Consider the following 16842-nt stretch of genomic DNA (forward strand, 5'->3'; position numbering starts at 1 on the left):
TCCTCCCCACACAGGCACTGGACTCACCGGCAGAGTAGGGCTCACCCCCCACACACAGACACACACACCTCCAGGACAAGGCACAGTTATAGGTTCTTTTTACACTGCTGTGTGATGGCCATTACAGCTTGGGGATGCAGAGGCAAGGTCCAAATCCCTCACCCCAAGTATCTGCTCCTCTCCCAACCCATCACCAGCTGGGCCATGGAACGGGCCTTAATAGATACAGCTCTGCCCTCCAGCCCCTTAGGGGGCTGTGGCTGCCCCCAACCCAACCTGCCTGTGCATTATGTTTGTCCCAGCTGGGGCACATTCTCTGAGAGGTTAGGGCCCTGCCAACCCCAAGCTAGGGCTGGCACATTTCCACCCCTCCTCCACCCCAATCCCTTTCAGCCACAGGGGAGAGGCTGGTGCCCCTGGTGAGCAGAGACATGAAGCTTCCCTTCCCCTTGTCCAAGTTGTAGTCCCTATGGCCAGGGTGGGGAGCGAGTTCATTATGCTTTCTGGCTTGGGCACAGGCTCCCCACTTGCCCCCCTCAAGGCCCAGCGCTCGTTCTCTTCTGCTTCTTGGGCCGCTTGCCTAGCTGGGTCTCCCGGACATGGGGGTCCATATTGCGCTTGAGCACTGTTTTGGTAGCCACCGTCTCCATGCCATCCCACAGCTCATCTTCTTCCTCCTTCACATCTGCTTGGGGGGCTGCAGGTTCAGGCTCTTCATCCTGGGGGGTAGGCAGTCAAAGCAAGTAGCACCCCCTGACTAGGTGAAGGGGCCTCCATGGAAGAACAAGGGAAGGGTCCCTACCCACCACCTTAAGCAGGTTTAGGGGAGCAGGAGGCCCCAGCCCTGGGGTCTCTCCCCAGCTCCCTGCCCCCAACAGCCCTCAACCCAATAACAATGCAGCCAGGAGAGAGGCAGCAAAGGTGCAGCAACCCCACCAATGGAGCTCCCACCACACTCACCTCCCACCTCTCACGGCTGGTCAGCAGCAGGCAGTTCAGCCGGGACTTCAGATACACCTGCAAACAACGGGGGTTAGAGATCAGGATACAGCAACAAGTCCATAAGGAAGAGGGAATCACTGCAGCTCCAGCCTCTCCCAGCAGGGGGTGGGGCAGGAGCAATGGCAGCTGAGGCACTACCAGCAGGGGTGCTGTGCATGGGGTGGGCAAGGGCGCAGCTCTCACCTTGTGTACCAGGCGTTTGTCCTCGATATTATGTACCCGCAGGAAGCGGTCAAGGCCACAGGAAGCCACGAGTGGGAGGGTTGGGTGACACTGGACGCTGCGCACGCTTCCAGCAAAGCCCTTCAGGCATTTCACCAGCCGTCCTGCCACAGAGGGAGATGGATCATCACTGAGCCAGCCCCCAGGCTCACCCCCAGATATCCAAGCTAGAGGGTCCAGTAGCATCCTCTCCACTGACAACCCAGCCTCCACCCCAACCCAGCCTCCACCTCCTAACTCCCCACCCCCATGAATCCGTCCTCCACCCCCATAGGCTTCTCCCCTACCCCAAGAGAAACACCATTCCCCCGCCCCTACAGAACCCCATACTCCCTCCCAACATGAGCCCTCCATACCCTGTGGCTGGCAGCAGCAAAGCATTGTGGGCTGCAGCCACGCCCCAGCTCACCTTGCCGCAGGTCGATGACAGCCATGTCCCCGTGCGAGCTGCCTACCACTACAGAGCTGCAAGGAGATGGTTATCAGACACAGGCAGGACGGGAGCCACCACTCTAACTCCCCACCCATGGTCCCAGGGACACCCACTGCCCAGCCGAACTTCTGCACTCCACCACCCACCAAGGAGCCATCAGCAACTCCTTCCCCTCCACCCCTCTCTCCACACAGATCTGGGAACAGACCCCCAGGAGCCAGACTCCCAGCCCCCCTGCTCTAACCCAGGAGCCAGTGCTGCCTCCCACCAAACAGAACCAAATGGAGGTCTGGTGCTGAGCTCTGAATAGCTCTCAGCTGCCTGCCCTTGGCATTCGTTATCGGTGCCTCACCCCAGGCCACAGAGCCACTGCCCTGCCCTATCTTCCCCCAACTGTGTTCAGTTCCTCCTCCCCCTCAGCAGGGAGAGTGACTCACTCAGCAGCAGGGGTGAGGGAGAGGGCTGTGAGGGGGTACTCCCCATAGGTCGCCTCCAGCACAGGGCGCCGCTGTGGGGAACTGGGGTCGTACAGCCGCACCTGCGAGAGACATAGAGGGCATCTAAGTGGCCCTGCACACCCCCTCCCTGGCAGGCAACCACTCTGCCCCAAGCAGGTGAGCTGGGGGCATCAGAGGTCAGCTGTCAGGATACGAACCCTCCAAACACCTGAATGCCCCTCCCCCCAGCTCCTCCACCCCTCCATCCTCTGCACCTCAAACTAATTCCCCTTCCCTCCCCCAGGCTCCTCCGGCCCTGCATCCAATGAACCTCAGACCCTGCTCCTCTTCCCCATCTGCCCAACCCTTCCAAACCCCAATCTAACACCTCTATTGCTCAACCCTTCCCTCCATTTCCCCAGCTCCGCAATCCCCCTGCACCTCAGACCCTGATATTCCCTTCCCCAACCCCTTCAGACCCCAATCCTACATCCCTATCACACCAACTATTTCCCCTCCATTCCCCCTGCTCCACAATCCCCTATCCATTTGCACCTCAGACTGATCCCCTTTCCCATCTCCCCCTCCCCAGGTCCCCCTCCCTCAACTCCCAGCCTCTCAGACCCCAGTCTGCTCATCCCTCCCCCTCTGTGGGCTCCCCAGACCGTGATCCATTTCCCACCTCAACCCAGCTCCCTCCCCCGACCTCCTCCAGAATCCAATCCTCCTACCTACATCCTCCTCCAGACCCTAACCCCCCCTACCCCCCTGCAGACTGCAGACCCTGCAGTGCATCCCAATCCACCCCTCAGGATCCTACCTGGTGGTGCCCAGTGCAGGTGACAATCTTCTCAGAGCCAGGTAGAAACTGCAGGTCACGCTCCCAGACAGGCACCCGGAGATTGAGCCAGTCATTCCGCACCTGCCGAGAGGGGCAAGGCGGGGTAAGTGGAACCACAAGGCCTGGGCTGGGTTTGCTCCCACATGGCCCGAGAGGGCGCTGGGCTCCGGGGAGCAACAGGAGATGAAACGTAGATCTTGCCAGGGATTTGGGGGAGAGACGGAGGGAGGAAGAATGTGTATAGTGGGGCTCAGGATCAGGGAACAAGGAGTGAGGTTAGGACAGACTCTCCCCCAACGGGGTAGGAGATAGACTTAGGGCCAGGCCAAGGGCTTCCCTCCCCCCAAGGCAGCCAGGGCAGATGCTGATAGAGGGTATGGCCAGGTGGGAGTAGGGCAAGGGCTCCCTAGACCATGGGCTGGTAGGGGACATGTCTAGGGCAAGCACTCACATTTTTGGCACGGAAGATGGGTTCCTCAGGCTGGTGCAAGTCCCAGACCTTCAGAGCGTTCTCCTTCCCACCTGTCCCCACACACTGCGGCTGGGCCGGGTTCTGGCGCATACAGCACACGCCAGCCCCCACCTGGGTTTCCACCTAAATGGGACAGCAGAAAAGAGAGAGTTATGATACCCCACTGTGCGGGAGTCCTGGCAGGACTGAGATCCACTGCACTTACCCCTCCCCACAGAGCAAACAGGAATTGTCCCCACACAGCTCAGCTCCCTGGGACCAGCCTGGGAGAAAATAGTGTTAGCCCTAATCCGGCTCAGATTCCTTCCGAATGCAGCATCCTCCACTTAGCCATACCCCACCACCAACCCAGCATCCACTGCCCCCGGCCTCTCCCCATACGAGCCTTACGTTTTCAGCATCCCGCCAGACCTTGAGGAGACCAGACTCCACACAGGTGATGATGGAACTGCACATGCCGGCCAAATGGTGGGGGGGTGAAGAGGGAGAAAATCCAGGTAGGGAGGAGAGAGAAATAAATCATTGTTAGTTTCTAACAGCAGGCACAGGCCACACTCACTACTGGAATTAGGGGGTGAGATGGATGGATGTACAGGCAGACAAGGAGTGGGTGTCACAAAGGGAACTCGAATATCCTGCCTAAAGAGAGTGAAAGAAATGCTTCTCACCGCTCTACCCCACAATGGGTGTATTTGTTTTTGGAAGCAGGGTAGTGAGCCATCCAACATCAGCTGCTTTAAGAGACAGGACAGCAGGCTAGATGGGGCCATTGGTCTGATCCAAAGGTAGGCGTGTGCATGCATGTTGTGATATGAGGTTCAAGGAGCTCCCGGGTCTAACCTGGAAGTGGCAGGGAGCAGGAAAGGGTAAATGATCTAATCCAGGGGGTGGCTGCATGAGACCCAGGGTTAGATGGATCTACAGGTCTGATAGGACGGAGAGGAGGAGACTTGGGGATAGAGGAGTCCCTGAGTCTGAGTCCCAGAAGGGAGAGAATATGAGCGACCTGGAGTTAGATAGGCCCGATCCCGGGAGAGGACGGGGGATGGGTGAAACCTGGGGTTAGATGGGCCCACAGATAAAAAGCTGGAGACAGGAACGAGGGAGCTGGGGGGCAGCTGCCAGGTTCGGGGCGCGGGACCCACCTGTCGTGCACGGCCAGGCCGCAGAACGAGCCCTCCCCGCCCAGACATTGCCGCGACTCTGTGAACTTTCCCTTCTCGGTGCTGAACAGCTTCACCGACCGATCCAGGCAGCCGACGAGGATCTGGGGAAGGAGAGTGGTCAGGAGGCGCCCCTGCTGCAGCCCGTCGCCCCGAGCCCCCCGGCTGCAGCCCCGGGCCCCTCACCTCGGACTCGGAGGGGTCCCCCCAGCACATGGCGCAGACGCCCTCATCCCGACGCAGCGCCGAGGCCGCCACGTAATTGGTGGCTTGTCTCCGCCGCAGGTTCACCCCTAGGAAAGAGACGAGAAATGGTCACAGCCGGGGGCAGTGGGGGAAATGGGACAAGACACAGCCCCCCCCACATCCCCATCACGACCCCCTCCCCGATACCTTTCAGGATGCCAGTCTCGGATCCAACCCACACGTGATTCCAGCGCGCAGAAGACGCCATCTTGCCCCGGTATGGCTCTCTATCCGCTCCGGCTCGCTTCCTCCTGTCTGTTCAGGTGGGTCGGAGTGTGCTGAAAGAGAACGGAAGTGGTGCGGAGCCGGACCGCTTACGGTGTTACGCCACAAGACGGATGCCTGTTAGACTGCGCGATGCGTGAGAGGTCCGGCTGAAGCCACTTCCGGTCTGTGGTGTCACAGCGAACCCTTTCCTGCCTACACCTAGTGCTACTCGCAACGTTCCCCGCTGCTGCCTGTTCATTGTGCACCCTTTCCCCGACCGACCAACCCAGATTTTGTGAGTTGCTTGCGGAGATGCTGTGCAACCTTTTTGCCCCTCCCCACAGTGGGGAGAATCTCCACTCTCTGCCCGCCTCCCACAGCGGCGGGGGGATCATAGCAGTAAGGGAGCCAGAGCAGTTGATGTAATTCAGGGGTTGAGGCAAGATTTGGGCTGGGGGAATCCCCGTCCACACATGATGGCACAGCTCAGAGTAGTAGTCCTGCAAGATGCTCAGCAACATGGAGCAGCGAGTCGTGGTGTCATGCCCCAAGCAGCAGCTGCACTCAAGGGTGCAGCCGAGAATGTGGAGTCAGGGAGCAGAGAGTGCCCTTTGTTGGCTGTTTAGATTCTGACCACTTTGGGGCAGGGACTGTCTCTTGCTGTGTCTGCCAGAGGACCCAATCTCAATCAGGGTCTGTGCAGTACCCAGATCTTGGTTAGGATTTATGCAGCACCAAGCAAGAGGGGACCCAGATGTCAGTTGGAGTCTCTAGGCACTATTATTATACACACGCTTGTAACTGATATGGGAGGAGACCCAGCACATTGTGTTGGTGCCTCGTTTTTTTTATATTTAACTCTACATAAATATTAGACCAGGAGATTCAAACCTGGTTCATTAAATGTCAGTTAAATGAGCATTTGACACACACCCATAAAAAACTTTATTTACACTGGAGTTGCTGAACAACAACAACAATAATAATAATAGAACTTCACAACTGACAGAATAAGACAAAAACGGAAGGGAGAAGAGTCAGTCCAGCTGTGGCTGGAGTCTGACCTCCATGTATCTTCATTACTGAATGTCCCCACAGGCAGTAATGGCCCCTTCAGGTCAAAGAGCTCCAGCCTCTTCGCATATATCTTATCTCACAGAGTAATCCCTCTTTGCCATTCTTGCAACTTCCTCATCTCTACTGACATGGGTGGGAATTTCTGGCTTTGTCTGTATTTTGGTATGGGAAAGGATGCCTCAGACTGTTAAATCCACTAGGGATTTTGCTGTAGCTAATGTGGAAGGTGCTCAGATACTCAGGGGCTGGCAGAGCCTAGGCATTCACACAATCCAGACCTCATCCACAGCAAGGATGGAAGAGAGACCTGATGACAAGGAATGGAAGGAACAGAAAGACAGCTGGAGCCACTCCAAGGGGTGGATTTATCCATCTATCCCTGGCCCCCATCACCATAGTATCTGGGCACTTCACCAGCTTTAATATATTTATCCTCATAGCCCCCTTAGGATGAAGGGTCATGCTATTATCCCCATTGAACTAATGAGGAACTGAGGCACATAGAAAGACTAAGTGACTTGCCCAAGCTCACACATGGAATCTGCGGAGAAACAGAAAATCAAACCCAGGTCTGCCAAGTCCCAGGCTAGCAAGCTAACCAGTGGGCCATGGTCCCTCCCTGCACCAGCTACTGCTGATACACAGAGAGAGGGTAGGGATTGTCAAGGAGGTCAGCAGATATGGTAGCATCAATCAGGGGCCATCTCAGCTCTACACCAACCCAGGATGGAAAAACTGCATGCCCAGGGGTCTCTGAATTTCTGTGAGCAGCACAAATACCATCCCTTATGGGGTCACAGTCTGTCCAGGCCCCTCCTCTGCAGGGTCAAGTTCCTCCCATCAGACCCAGCACAGCATGGGGGTCTCAGCAAAGCCAGAGCAAGACCAGTGGCCTTTCAGGTTCCTGCTTCCCAGAGCCTGTACATAAGCTGTGTTCTTGCTGCTAGCTGTCAGGGTGGGGCAGGCTGCACCACAGTGTGGCCAGGAGAGGTGGGCAGAGCAGTGCCAGGGGAGCAGGGCTGGGCAGGCAGCACCCCCAGGGCACATGGCCCAGACACAGAGCTCACCCACACCCTCCGCCTCCTGGAATGGCCTGGTGACATCAAAGCAAAGGCAGGTGTGTTAGCTTAGCAGCTCCAGGTCCCCACTGCCCATGCAGCCCTGCAGGTGCCTCTGGGGAGAGTGGGGTGTGTGTGTGTGTAATGAGCTCGTAGGGGCCTGCTCAGGTGGACACAGTGCCCGCTGCTGCAGGGGAGAGTGTGCTGGCATAGCTAGCTCCCCTCCCACAGAGCGGCTGCCACCATGGTGAGCAGGTCTCAGCGACTTAGTTCTGCCCTGACAGATGAGAGCCCAAGGGCTGGCTGCCAAGGCCCCTTTTAGCAGCAGGGTTGGCTGAGGTGGGAGTTTGCCTCAGCTAATCCTGGGCTCCCCAAGGCCAGGCAGGCAGCTGTTGTGACAGGATCAGACAGGTTAACCCTCCCTGCTCACAGCATCTACTGCACCCAGGAACACATCAGCCAGATGGCCAGCTGCAGGGGCTCCCCAGCAAAGTCTGAGTTGGGAGGAAGAGAGCTGGTGATTCACAGCTCTGCCCACAGGGGAGATTGCTATACCCAGGCAGCTTTGGCTAAAGGCATCCCACACAGTTCAGGTGCCAAGCCAGCATCTCTGTAGCTTGAGGGGGCAGGGAGAGACCCCTAATGCTCTATAGCATGTGCAAGACAGAATTTCTTCAGCATGAGGGGGGGCCCATCCCAGCTCTAAGCATGTCAGGCACCCAAAGGAGTCTGAGCCCAGCAGGATGAGCTTGGCCCCATCCCACAGACAGCTCTTTCTTCTCTACAAGCTGATGGTGCTGTAGAAGCCATGCTTCAGCCGTAGCATGACACAGCCTAGGCAAGGCCTCACACCTGCCCCAGGCAGCTCTTGGAACACAGATCTCACAGCTTCCCAGCCAGGGTTCAGGCAGAGGACCCCACCCATCATAGGCATGGACTCCTCCATGGTCCTGGAGCAGGCTGGGCCCAGATTAAATACAAGGGAGGAAAGTCTCCCTGACCCTGAAGTTGGGCTTAATAGCGTCTCTTAAACAGAGAAATTGTCCAGTAAGATATTACTATGATGTTGCACTCCATATGCTTTATGAAAATATGCTTATGAATATAATGTAACAGGATATGCTTTATGCAGAAAGTCTCTTGTAAGGTTTTACAATTCTTCTAATCTACTGTGTGTTCATCCTATTCGTTTGCATGTATTATTTCTCTGTCCGAAGTTAGAATAAGATAAACTTGTATTACTGATAGGTTTCAGATTAGCAGTTGTGTTAGTCTGTATTCACAAAAAGAAAAGGAGGACTTGTGGCACCTTAGAGACTAACCAATTTATTTGAGCATAAGCTTTCGTGAGCTACAGCTCACTTCAATGGATGCATACAGTGGAAACCGCAGAAGACATTATATACATAGAGACCATGAAACAATACCTCCTCCCACCCCACTCTCTTGCTGGTAATAGCTTATCTAAAGTGATCACTCTCCTTACAATGTGTATGATAATCAAGTTGGGCCATTTCCAGCACAAATCCAGGTTCTCTCACCCTCCGGTCCCCCAAACTCACTCAGTACTTTTAAATTTAGAAGGAGGGGTGGGGACCCAGAGAGACAAAAGATTCCCACCTTGGGCTAAAGCTATAAAAGGGGGTGGAGCAGGACAAAGGGGCTGCCAGTCATGAGAAAACACCTGCTTACCACCAGAGATGTCTGCTAGAACGAACAAGTACTGTACCAGGGAAAGGATTGGGCCCAGACTAGGAAGGAGTCTAGTCTGTGAAAGAAGCTTATTGGAACATCAGAGTGCGAGATATTACCTGTAAACAGTTTCTTAATGTATTCAGTTTAGACTTGCATGGTTTTGCTTTATTTTGCTTGATGACTTACTTTGTTCTATTATTTGAAACCATTTAATCCTACTTTTTATATTTAATAAAATCACTTGTTTATTAATGAAAACACAGTAAGTGATTAATACCTGGAGAAGCAAACAGCTATGCATATCTATCAGCATTATAGAGGGCAATTTATGAGTTTACCCCATATAAACTTTATACAAAGTAAAAGTTATTTGGGGTTTGGATCCCACTGGGAACTGGTGGGTGTCTGGGTGCTGGAGATCAGTAACCTGCTGAGCAGCTTTTAGTTAAAGTCTGCAGTTGTGGGGGCATGGACCAGACCTGGGTCTGTGTTGCAGCAGACTAGCATGTCTGGCTTAACAAGGCAGGGTTCTAGAGTTTAAGCTGGCAGGGAAAAAGTGCTCAGGTAATTTCAGCACACCATGTGCCAGTCCCAAGGGGATCTCTGACCAAACCAATCACAATTACCTCACCCACCTTGTCTAATATCCTGAGACAAACACCGCTACACCACATCCTTCACTCAGTATCAGAGGCAGAACTAGAAGCTGCTGTATGAGGGTCAGGGCCTTGCTCAGCTCTGGCTCATACAGCTACGCTGCAGAGAGTTGCAAGCCTGCCATTGCAGAAGTACCCAATCCATATTAGATGGCACCTCCATGTGGTTGGATCTGTGCAGCTGCTTAGAAGCAGCTCAGCTACTGTGCCATCCTACTACAGCCCCTCACATAACAAGTCCAAGAAGTGGATGGGCAGTTAGTGCTGTGAACTAGGGTTCTGCTCTCAGCTGTACCCAAGCAGGACTCCACCCCTTTGTGCTTGTAAGGTAGGTTGTATTATGCTCCCACTCCGGGGCATGAGGGTTAATACCCTGGAGAAGGGAGATATAGCTCTGCACCATAGGGATATCCAAGAAGCCTTAACAGGAAGTGGAGCACCCTGAGCAAACAGACACAGGTGATCTAGGACAGACCTGTGGCCCAGTTCCACCAGCTCACCCATTCAATTAAAGCTGAGTGAGCCAAGAGGAGCGTCTTAAACTCACCTGCCTGTGCCAGCACACAGGTCAGTTCTAGGGCTTTGGGGGAGGGAAGAGTGACTAATGGGGGACTGAAGACATGCCAGGAGTCCCTTCAGCATGACACTCATAAGGTATCACAGTGAAGATCCCCATTCCAGCCCTGTCACACAGCAGCCAGGTACTAGGCATTGCTCCTGCTCAGCACACTACCAGAAACCAGGGGCAGGGAGGTGCCTGCAACCCTGCTATTGTAAGCTCTATAACTTCAGGCTATGCAAGGGCTGAGTGGGTGCATTTAGTGTCCTGCCTCAGCTGTCCATGGCATACAGGGCCACCTAGGCAGAAACCAGCAACTCTGCCCCTTGTGGAGACAGGAAGGAGCCCCATGGACCAGCTGGCATGAAGAGACCCCCCTGAACATTCTATGGGGTTTGCAAACCACAATAAGGCTCCTTTTCTTTAGCATAAGAGCCAGCCCACCTCTAAGCTTTGTCCAGGGAGCTGTGACCCCCCACTGCAGGTATAGGTGAACAGGGCCCCAATTCCACCTAGTAACTGTCCCTGCTCCCCAGCATGACACCAGGCCTTCCCACACCCCTGGGAGGCCTTGCAACGCACACTGAGGCCCATCATGATACCAAGGCTCCAGCTGGTCTGTGCAGAGATGTTTTATTCAACAGTCACTACACAGAGAACCACACACTAAGGGGCTGACTGCCCTGGCCAACACCAAGCTGCTGCTGGGTTTGTCACAGCTCAGCAGGGAGAGCTCTTCCTCCTGGAGGGAGGGGTGATGGCAAAGCTGCATCTGGTCCACACACTTCAACCTGCAGGAGAGAAGGAGACTGATGAGAGCAGTGCCCCCAGCCAGGGGCAGACAGGGACCCCCAGGGTCAAGCTTCAGAAAGTACCAGTCAGTCACCAGCATCAGACTGGGGCGGTAAGTGCTCATCATATGCTCAACCTCTTGCCTGAGGGAAGGATCATCATGGAGGTGGAGCTAGTTTATTCCAGCAGAAGGCACCACAAGGAGAATGACAGCTCATCCCTGGAGATGGGAGAGGGTCAGCACACAGGGGGCAAGTACAGAGTCAGTGGCAATTACACTCACCCGCTGTGCTCAGATGAGTGTGCTTCCAGGCAGCCCTATGAGAAACAAGCAGAGAACTGCAGGAGAGCCACTTCCCACGGCGTACCCCACTCATCATCCCAATGCTGCCAAAGTCCCATCAGACAGTTCCTTTTGAAACAGAGTCTCCTCCTCTCTCTCCACCGGCCCAGTGGGTTCAACCTTGGCAGGTTCTGGACCAGCATGGACAGTAAGACATGACCTGCTTTCCTCATCAGGACATGGCACCTACCCCACCTCTCACCCACAACCCAGGGACAACCCAGGCCACCACCACCTGTATTGCTATAGAGGGAACAGAGCTCCTCTCTACCAGTCCCTTTCCAGCTGGTGCTTCTCAGCTTACCTGCAGCTCCACCAGTTGACTGCCCATCCCCTGGCAGGAATTCAAAGGCTCCTGAAACAGAAAAAACAGCTGTTGGAGGACTGGGCAAGGAGCAAGCAACCATGTTCTCAACCAACACTGCTGCCAGGCTCCTGGCCTCAGAGGGAACCACTCAGTCACGGGGATCAGACTGGGGCAGTAGGGGGTCTCATCACTGAGGAGCTGGAGAATGGGACAGGACCCCTGCCACAGGGCAGAGCTTGCCATTCAGTTTACAGCCAGGGGCAGGTGTGGTCTCTGCTTAGCTCCCCCTTGCCCATCCCTCCTTTACACCCACAGGCCCATCACTCACTCAACATTCCAGGCACTTCTGACCCCAGGCCTCTGGCTACCTGTTGGAACAGGACAACAGAGTCAGCTACTCCCCAGCACAGATGCCCCAAACTCACCCCAGCTCTGTGCAGTTTCTCAGTTGTTCAAATATTTTCATGTTTATATTAAATCAAAGTGAGCTAGTTTGGCTCATCATTAAAACTGCAGTGAGCGCCTCTTACCGCACAAGACAGCACTGTGCCATGCCTGCCACAATGGGGTGCTGACTAGGCCCCCTTGGCACTACCACAACAGTTTCTCACACCCAGAGCTGGTGCCCTGACACCACCATGAAGCTCTACTCCCCCCACCCTTGTCCCAGTTGTTCAGGGAGGAAACGTTGATCCCAGTGGCATTTGCAGCATCTGGTCTCTTACACATGCTTCTATGCAAGGGACATTTGCAAAGAGCCCTGGAGAGAGGTGAAGGGCACTTACCCATCACTCAGTGCAGAAGAACCATCCACTCCTGCATCTTTAATCTAGGGGAGGAGAGGTTATTTGATCTGAATCCTGAGGCCCTGAATTCTAACTTTGTATCCCTGATAAGGCAAAGCCTGCAGCCTGTTCGTCACCAAGCCTCAGGGTCAAAGTCTCAACAGCAGTGTTCAGCCGAACGAGATTCCAAAGTGAATTCATCATGTCAGTGGGAACAGGCAGCTAGGACTGAGCCCCACCCATCATCATCAGCTGATTATCTGATGTGTATCCTTACCTGGGTAGCTGGATCAGAAGCTGGCTAAGACTCACTCCAGGCACCTGAAAAGAACCAGAGCATCTGAGTAGTGTTTTCTCTCTGCTCAGTGGTATTCATCACCACACTGCTCACATACAAGGTGCTCTGGCTACATCCCTCTCCCCTTGTTGTTTTACAGGGTGCTGCTCCTGCCTGAGATGGCAGTGTGCAGAGCACAGTGTTACGGCACAGGTTAATCAGCCATTACACCCAGGAAACAATGCCAGACCCAGCCCAATGCCCCATCAGACTGTTCCTCTTGGAGCATGTTCTCCTCCTCTCATGCTGCAGGTACCAGTGGGTTCACCTTTGCAGGTTCTGGTACCAAGACAGACAGTAAGATGGCACAAATTTCCTCATTGGGACAGTGGGCAGAGGGGAAGCTAGGACTGTGTAGGTCACTCACCCTTTCCAGATCAAGACATCTCACCTGTACAAAGAGAAGAATTGGGTCAGTGAGCACAGGAATAGAGCACAGCTCATTGGAGCAGGGCCAGAGCAGTTTGATCAGGGCTTTGGTAACTAAATGCCATGAGACAAGTGTCGTCCAGCTAACGTGGTGTCATCCTTTCAAACTGCCACTTGTCAACTGTCGAAGTAATGGCCCATCCCAGAGCTACAGAAGGGGAACTGGCCAGGCCCTACTATGCTAGGGACACTATGTAGGAGATGCATTTACCTGAGACAGGCATTCACCCCCAGGATGAGTTCACCTAGAGGGAAAGCAGAGAGCCCTGTGAGACAGGTGTCTGAATGTGCAGCATCTTCCACCCAAGGGCCAGCTGCCATCAGAACTCTAACATGCTTATTGACCAATGTTCTTCAAAACTTTTCAGAGGAACTAGTTCAGATCACCTGGCAAGGGAGCTGGGCACTGATATACCCAGATGGGAGTGCTCAGCACACACACACACAGCCTTAGCAGGGTAGGCATTCCAGCCCCACAGAGATCAATAAATCCCAATCCTACCTGTATATGAGGCCGGACTCCATCTAGGGGTGGGGGTAACCTGAAACAGAAGGGGCAGATTAACCCTATTACTAGACCAAAAAATCCCACCCCAGGGACGATCTCCAAGTTCTCAGAAGTAAGCTGGCATCACAGACACTCAGCCATATGCTTGTCTGTTTGTATTCATCACTGAACAGCAAGGGAGCAGAAGCCTGACTGGGTCCATGGGAAATACTCCCACATTGCAGCCTGCACTGATCAACCACTGCAGCAGTCCTCAAGCTGGATAGAGGATTGAGCTGCCAGGCACACAGGTCAGAGCCATTCATGGAACCACAAATCCCCATCCTTAGAGGGGAAAAAAAAACTAGATGCTGCCCTAGCTCACACGATCATTTACTAAAAACCCAAGACATTGGAGACAGCACTGTTGCAGTGAGCAGGAGGGAGCAGAAGTTTGGATCACTCCAATACATACAGATCCTAAGCCAGCACTGACCATCCCCCTCCATCCTGCCCAGCCATTGATCCGAGCAGGGCACACAGCTTCTGCTGGTCTAAGAGGGATGCATACTTGGAGAGTTAAGGCTGTTTCAGACAGGAGACCCACCTAGCAGACAAGTGAGTCAGTGGATGAGGCTCCACTTAAGCCCCAAGGCAACAGTGTGTGTCCCTGCTCCCACCCCATCAACATTAGGGAAGACAGCTGCACCCTAGACATGGTGTAATGGAGCTGGTTTCCCCTGTGTAGACCACCCCATGTTCTATGTATCTTTTCATCAGAGATTGAAAAAGCTCAACTACTCACCCGTTGAGAGGCTCCAGATGCACATGACCGGTAAGACCCATGCCTTAGAGAAGAGAGACATGAACCTTAACATGCAGTCATGGAATGTTGCTCTTGTAGGAGCAGAGTCATACAACCTGGCCTACCCACTCCCCATGTTAAGGGCAACGTGGGCATATGCTCTCTTCTGGTGCTGTTCCACAAGGGCCTGCCCCTCCCAGCAGGGCTGAAGCACCAGGCCACAGGGGCCTAAATGTGATCCACACCTACCTGAGCTAAGGGCAGTGCCACTCAGAATCTGGTAAAGATTTTCTCCACTGAAGCCTCAGAAAGAGAGAGTTCAGCATTTATCATCTTTGCAGCACTTTCACTTCATGCACCACTCCACTCCCAAGACCAGGGACCCAATTAAAAGCAATGACATGCTGCATTAACAGCAACGTGTCAAACCCCCCCAAACCCGCTCCCTCCCCAGTAGCATGCCCCACTACTTGGTTAGTCTGCTATAGCAGGCAAACATCTGGGAACTTCAGCCATTTAGACACCACAGACAGTATGACACTATGGCCTTATAAATTTAACCATGGACCCCAGGGCCACCTTAAGAGTCCCAAATACCAGGAACACCTGCCTCTGGGAGGTGGGCTGAGTCCTGGGAAGGAGTGAGAATGGGAGGGGAGTTGCAGCTCTAGCCAGAGCTACACAAGCTCCAGCATACATGATGGCATTTGTAACTTACCTAGCAAGCACACCGGAGGTTTAAACCCTGCAAACAGAGAAACAGCATTAGGAACATGGAATGGACACATGTTCGCCATGGCAAAGTGGGCAGGGCTCTAAACTACACCCCAAGATGGGCAAGCTCCCCCATGGTCCCCAGCATCACGGCATAGCTGCCCTTCAAACCCCTGGCCACAGAGGTGGGGGCAAGTCTGTTCTCCTCAGATTTATTTGGGGTCCTCACAAGGCTGTCAGCACAGGTCTGTGATAGGTCTCATCATAGAAAGAACAGGCCTCGCCCCCTCCCCCCCCCCCGGCAGGAAACTACTCCTCACCCTTCCTGCCCACAGCACTGGCTAAGACCTTCAGGCTGCCTACTCCTGGGCAAGGGCAGGATGAGGCTAAGCCTTGTGTCCCAGCAATCTGACTGCCAGGGGGCCCTGGCCAGAGGTAGCTCAGCTGGGGGAGAGCACCCCTTGGAGGAGGAGGGGTGCCGCGCGTGGCTGGTGCCTCTAGCAGTAGGTGGGGGAGGGGGACAGGCGGCGGAGGCGCCTAGCCACTGTCCAGGGCGCTAGCTGTGAAGTCGCCCCCGCCCAATACAGCGTTCCTCCGGGGGCGGGGAGACTCCCGGCCCGGCCGGCGCTCCAGACGGGTTTGTCACTGCAGGGCTCCAGCCCTCCTGAGCAGCAGCCGGCGCGGGAGGGTTTCCCTGGGCTACCGGGCGGACCCGCCGGGAGCGCTCCGCGGGGTTGCTGTAGGAGCAATCAGCGGGGAGGAGGCAGCGAGCAGGGCCGCAGGCAAAGGGTTCAGGGGGGCCGCAGAGGCGACATGTGGGGCGGGTCACGAATCCCTACCACGAAGCTACGTGTCGCCTGTGGGGCCCCCAGCCTCCGCAGCGCTCCCTCACCGCAGCACCCGCCCCCCAGCTCCGCACCCCCCATAGCTCGCAACATGGCGGCGGAGCCTGCCCGCGCCTCCCACCCTGCGGGACGCAGCTCCCTGCCCGGTGCCCGAGTCACCCCCTCCCCAAAGAACCGCGGGCAGCAGCAGCCGCCCGCCCCCGGGCAGGGGCTTCCGAAACGGAGCCGCATGGCCACAGAGGGCACGTCCCCACTCACCCATACTCCGAGCAAACAGCAGCTGAGCAAATGGCCGAGCTTCCCCCCAGCCGGGACTTAAATACCCAAGAGCCAGGGGCATGCTGGGAAATCCCCCTTTCTCATTGAAAGCGAAGGAAGCCAAACGCTCATGTGCAACGAGGGAGTTGGCGAATGAGCGGCAACCTGAGTACGCATGCGCAGGGAGGTGGTGCACTGTGCGAGAGCCTGAAGAAGTGGCGGGATGAACTTCAGCCTGAAGGCGCATGCGCAAAAAGGTGGCGGGTTGAGCGGCAACCTGCAAGCGCAGCAGATGAGGGAATGCGCGGGGATCTGAGTGCGCATGCGCTCTACTGGTGGTGAGGGGATGTGTACTTGGGGCGGTGATTGAGCGGGAACACGCCCTGGTCTTGTGCGTGCGAGCTTGGCGGGAGCTAACTGCGGTGCGATCATCGGTCCTTTGTTCGCAGTGACAGAGCGGAGGAGGGAAAGGAACTCACTCCTCCTTGGGAATCTCCTCTCCATTGCCCTCCCCTTAGGGCCCCGCCGGGCCACCCGCGGGTCTCTCCCCCGCACAGAAATTACCTGAAGGATCCCTGGCTCCGGTGGACCACCCCCAGCAGAAACTCGCTCCAACTCGGCCTCTGCCCACCGCCAGGGAGCGTGTCTGGTTCCTCCCAAAGACCCAGCCAG

At 55.2% G+C, this 16842-nt stretch overlaps 1 protein-coding gene and 1 long non-coding RNA gene across 4 annotated transcripts; both read right to left on the minus strand.

Annotated features, from left to right (window-relative positions):
- Positions 1–74: 74 nt before the first annotated feature.
- WDR74 (WD repeat domain 74) lies at positions 75–5116 on the minus strand. The gene is made up of 11 exons (XM_084633060.1): positions 4964–5116; positions 4757–4863; positions 4553–4674; positions 3798–3855; positions 3387–3530; positions 2915–3016; positions 2095–2195; positions 1634–1689; positions 1186–1328; positions 961–1017; positions 75–719 (listed from the first exon to the last, which is right to left on the minus strand). The coding sequence occupies exons 1-11, from the start codon at positions 5022–5024 to the stop codon at positions 537–539; spliced, it is 1134 nt and encodes a 377-aa protein (XP_084489186.1). The 5' UTR covers positions 5025–5116; the 3' UTR covers positions 75–536.
- A 3348-nt stretch (positions 5117–8464) lies between these two features.
- LOC311523341 lies at positions 8465–16228 on the minus strand. 3 transcript variants are annotated; one of them, XR_014712320.1, is made up of 12 exons: positions 16171–16225; positions 15072–15098; positions 14354–14396; positions 13564–13603; positions 13273–13306; positions 13000–13023; positions 12573–12616; positions 12296–12339; positions 11839–11878; positions 11508–11558; positions 11144–11178; positions 8465–10859 (listed from the first exon to the last, which is right to left on the minus strand). It is a non-coding gene; the product is annotated as an uncharacterized lncRNA (long non-coding RNA). The 3 variants fall into 3 exon arrangements; XR_014712318.1 differs by lacking the exon at positions 13000–13023 and having other exon boundaries at positions 16171–16228; XR_014712319.1 differs by lacking the exon at positions 13273–13306 and having other exon boundaries at positions 16171–16227.
- Positions 16229–16842: the final 614 nt, after the last annotated feature.

The sequence above is a fragment of the Lepidochelys olivacea genome (assembly GCF_965140295.1).
Source record: "Lepidochelys olivacea isolate rLepOli2 genome assembly, chromosome: 7".
Taxonomy (NCBI): Eukaryota; Metazoa; Chordata; order Testudines; family Cheloniidae; genus Lepidochelys; species Lepidochelys olivacea.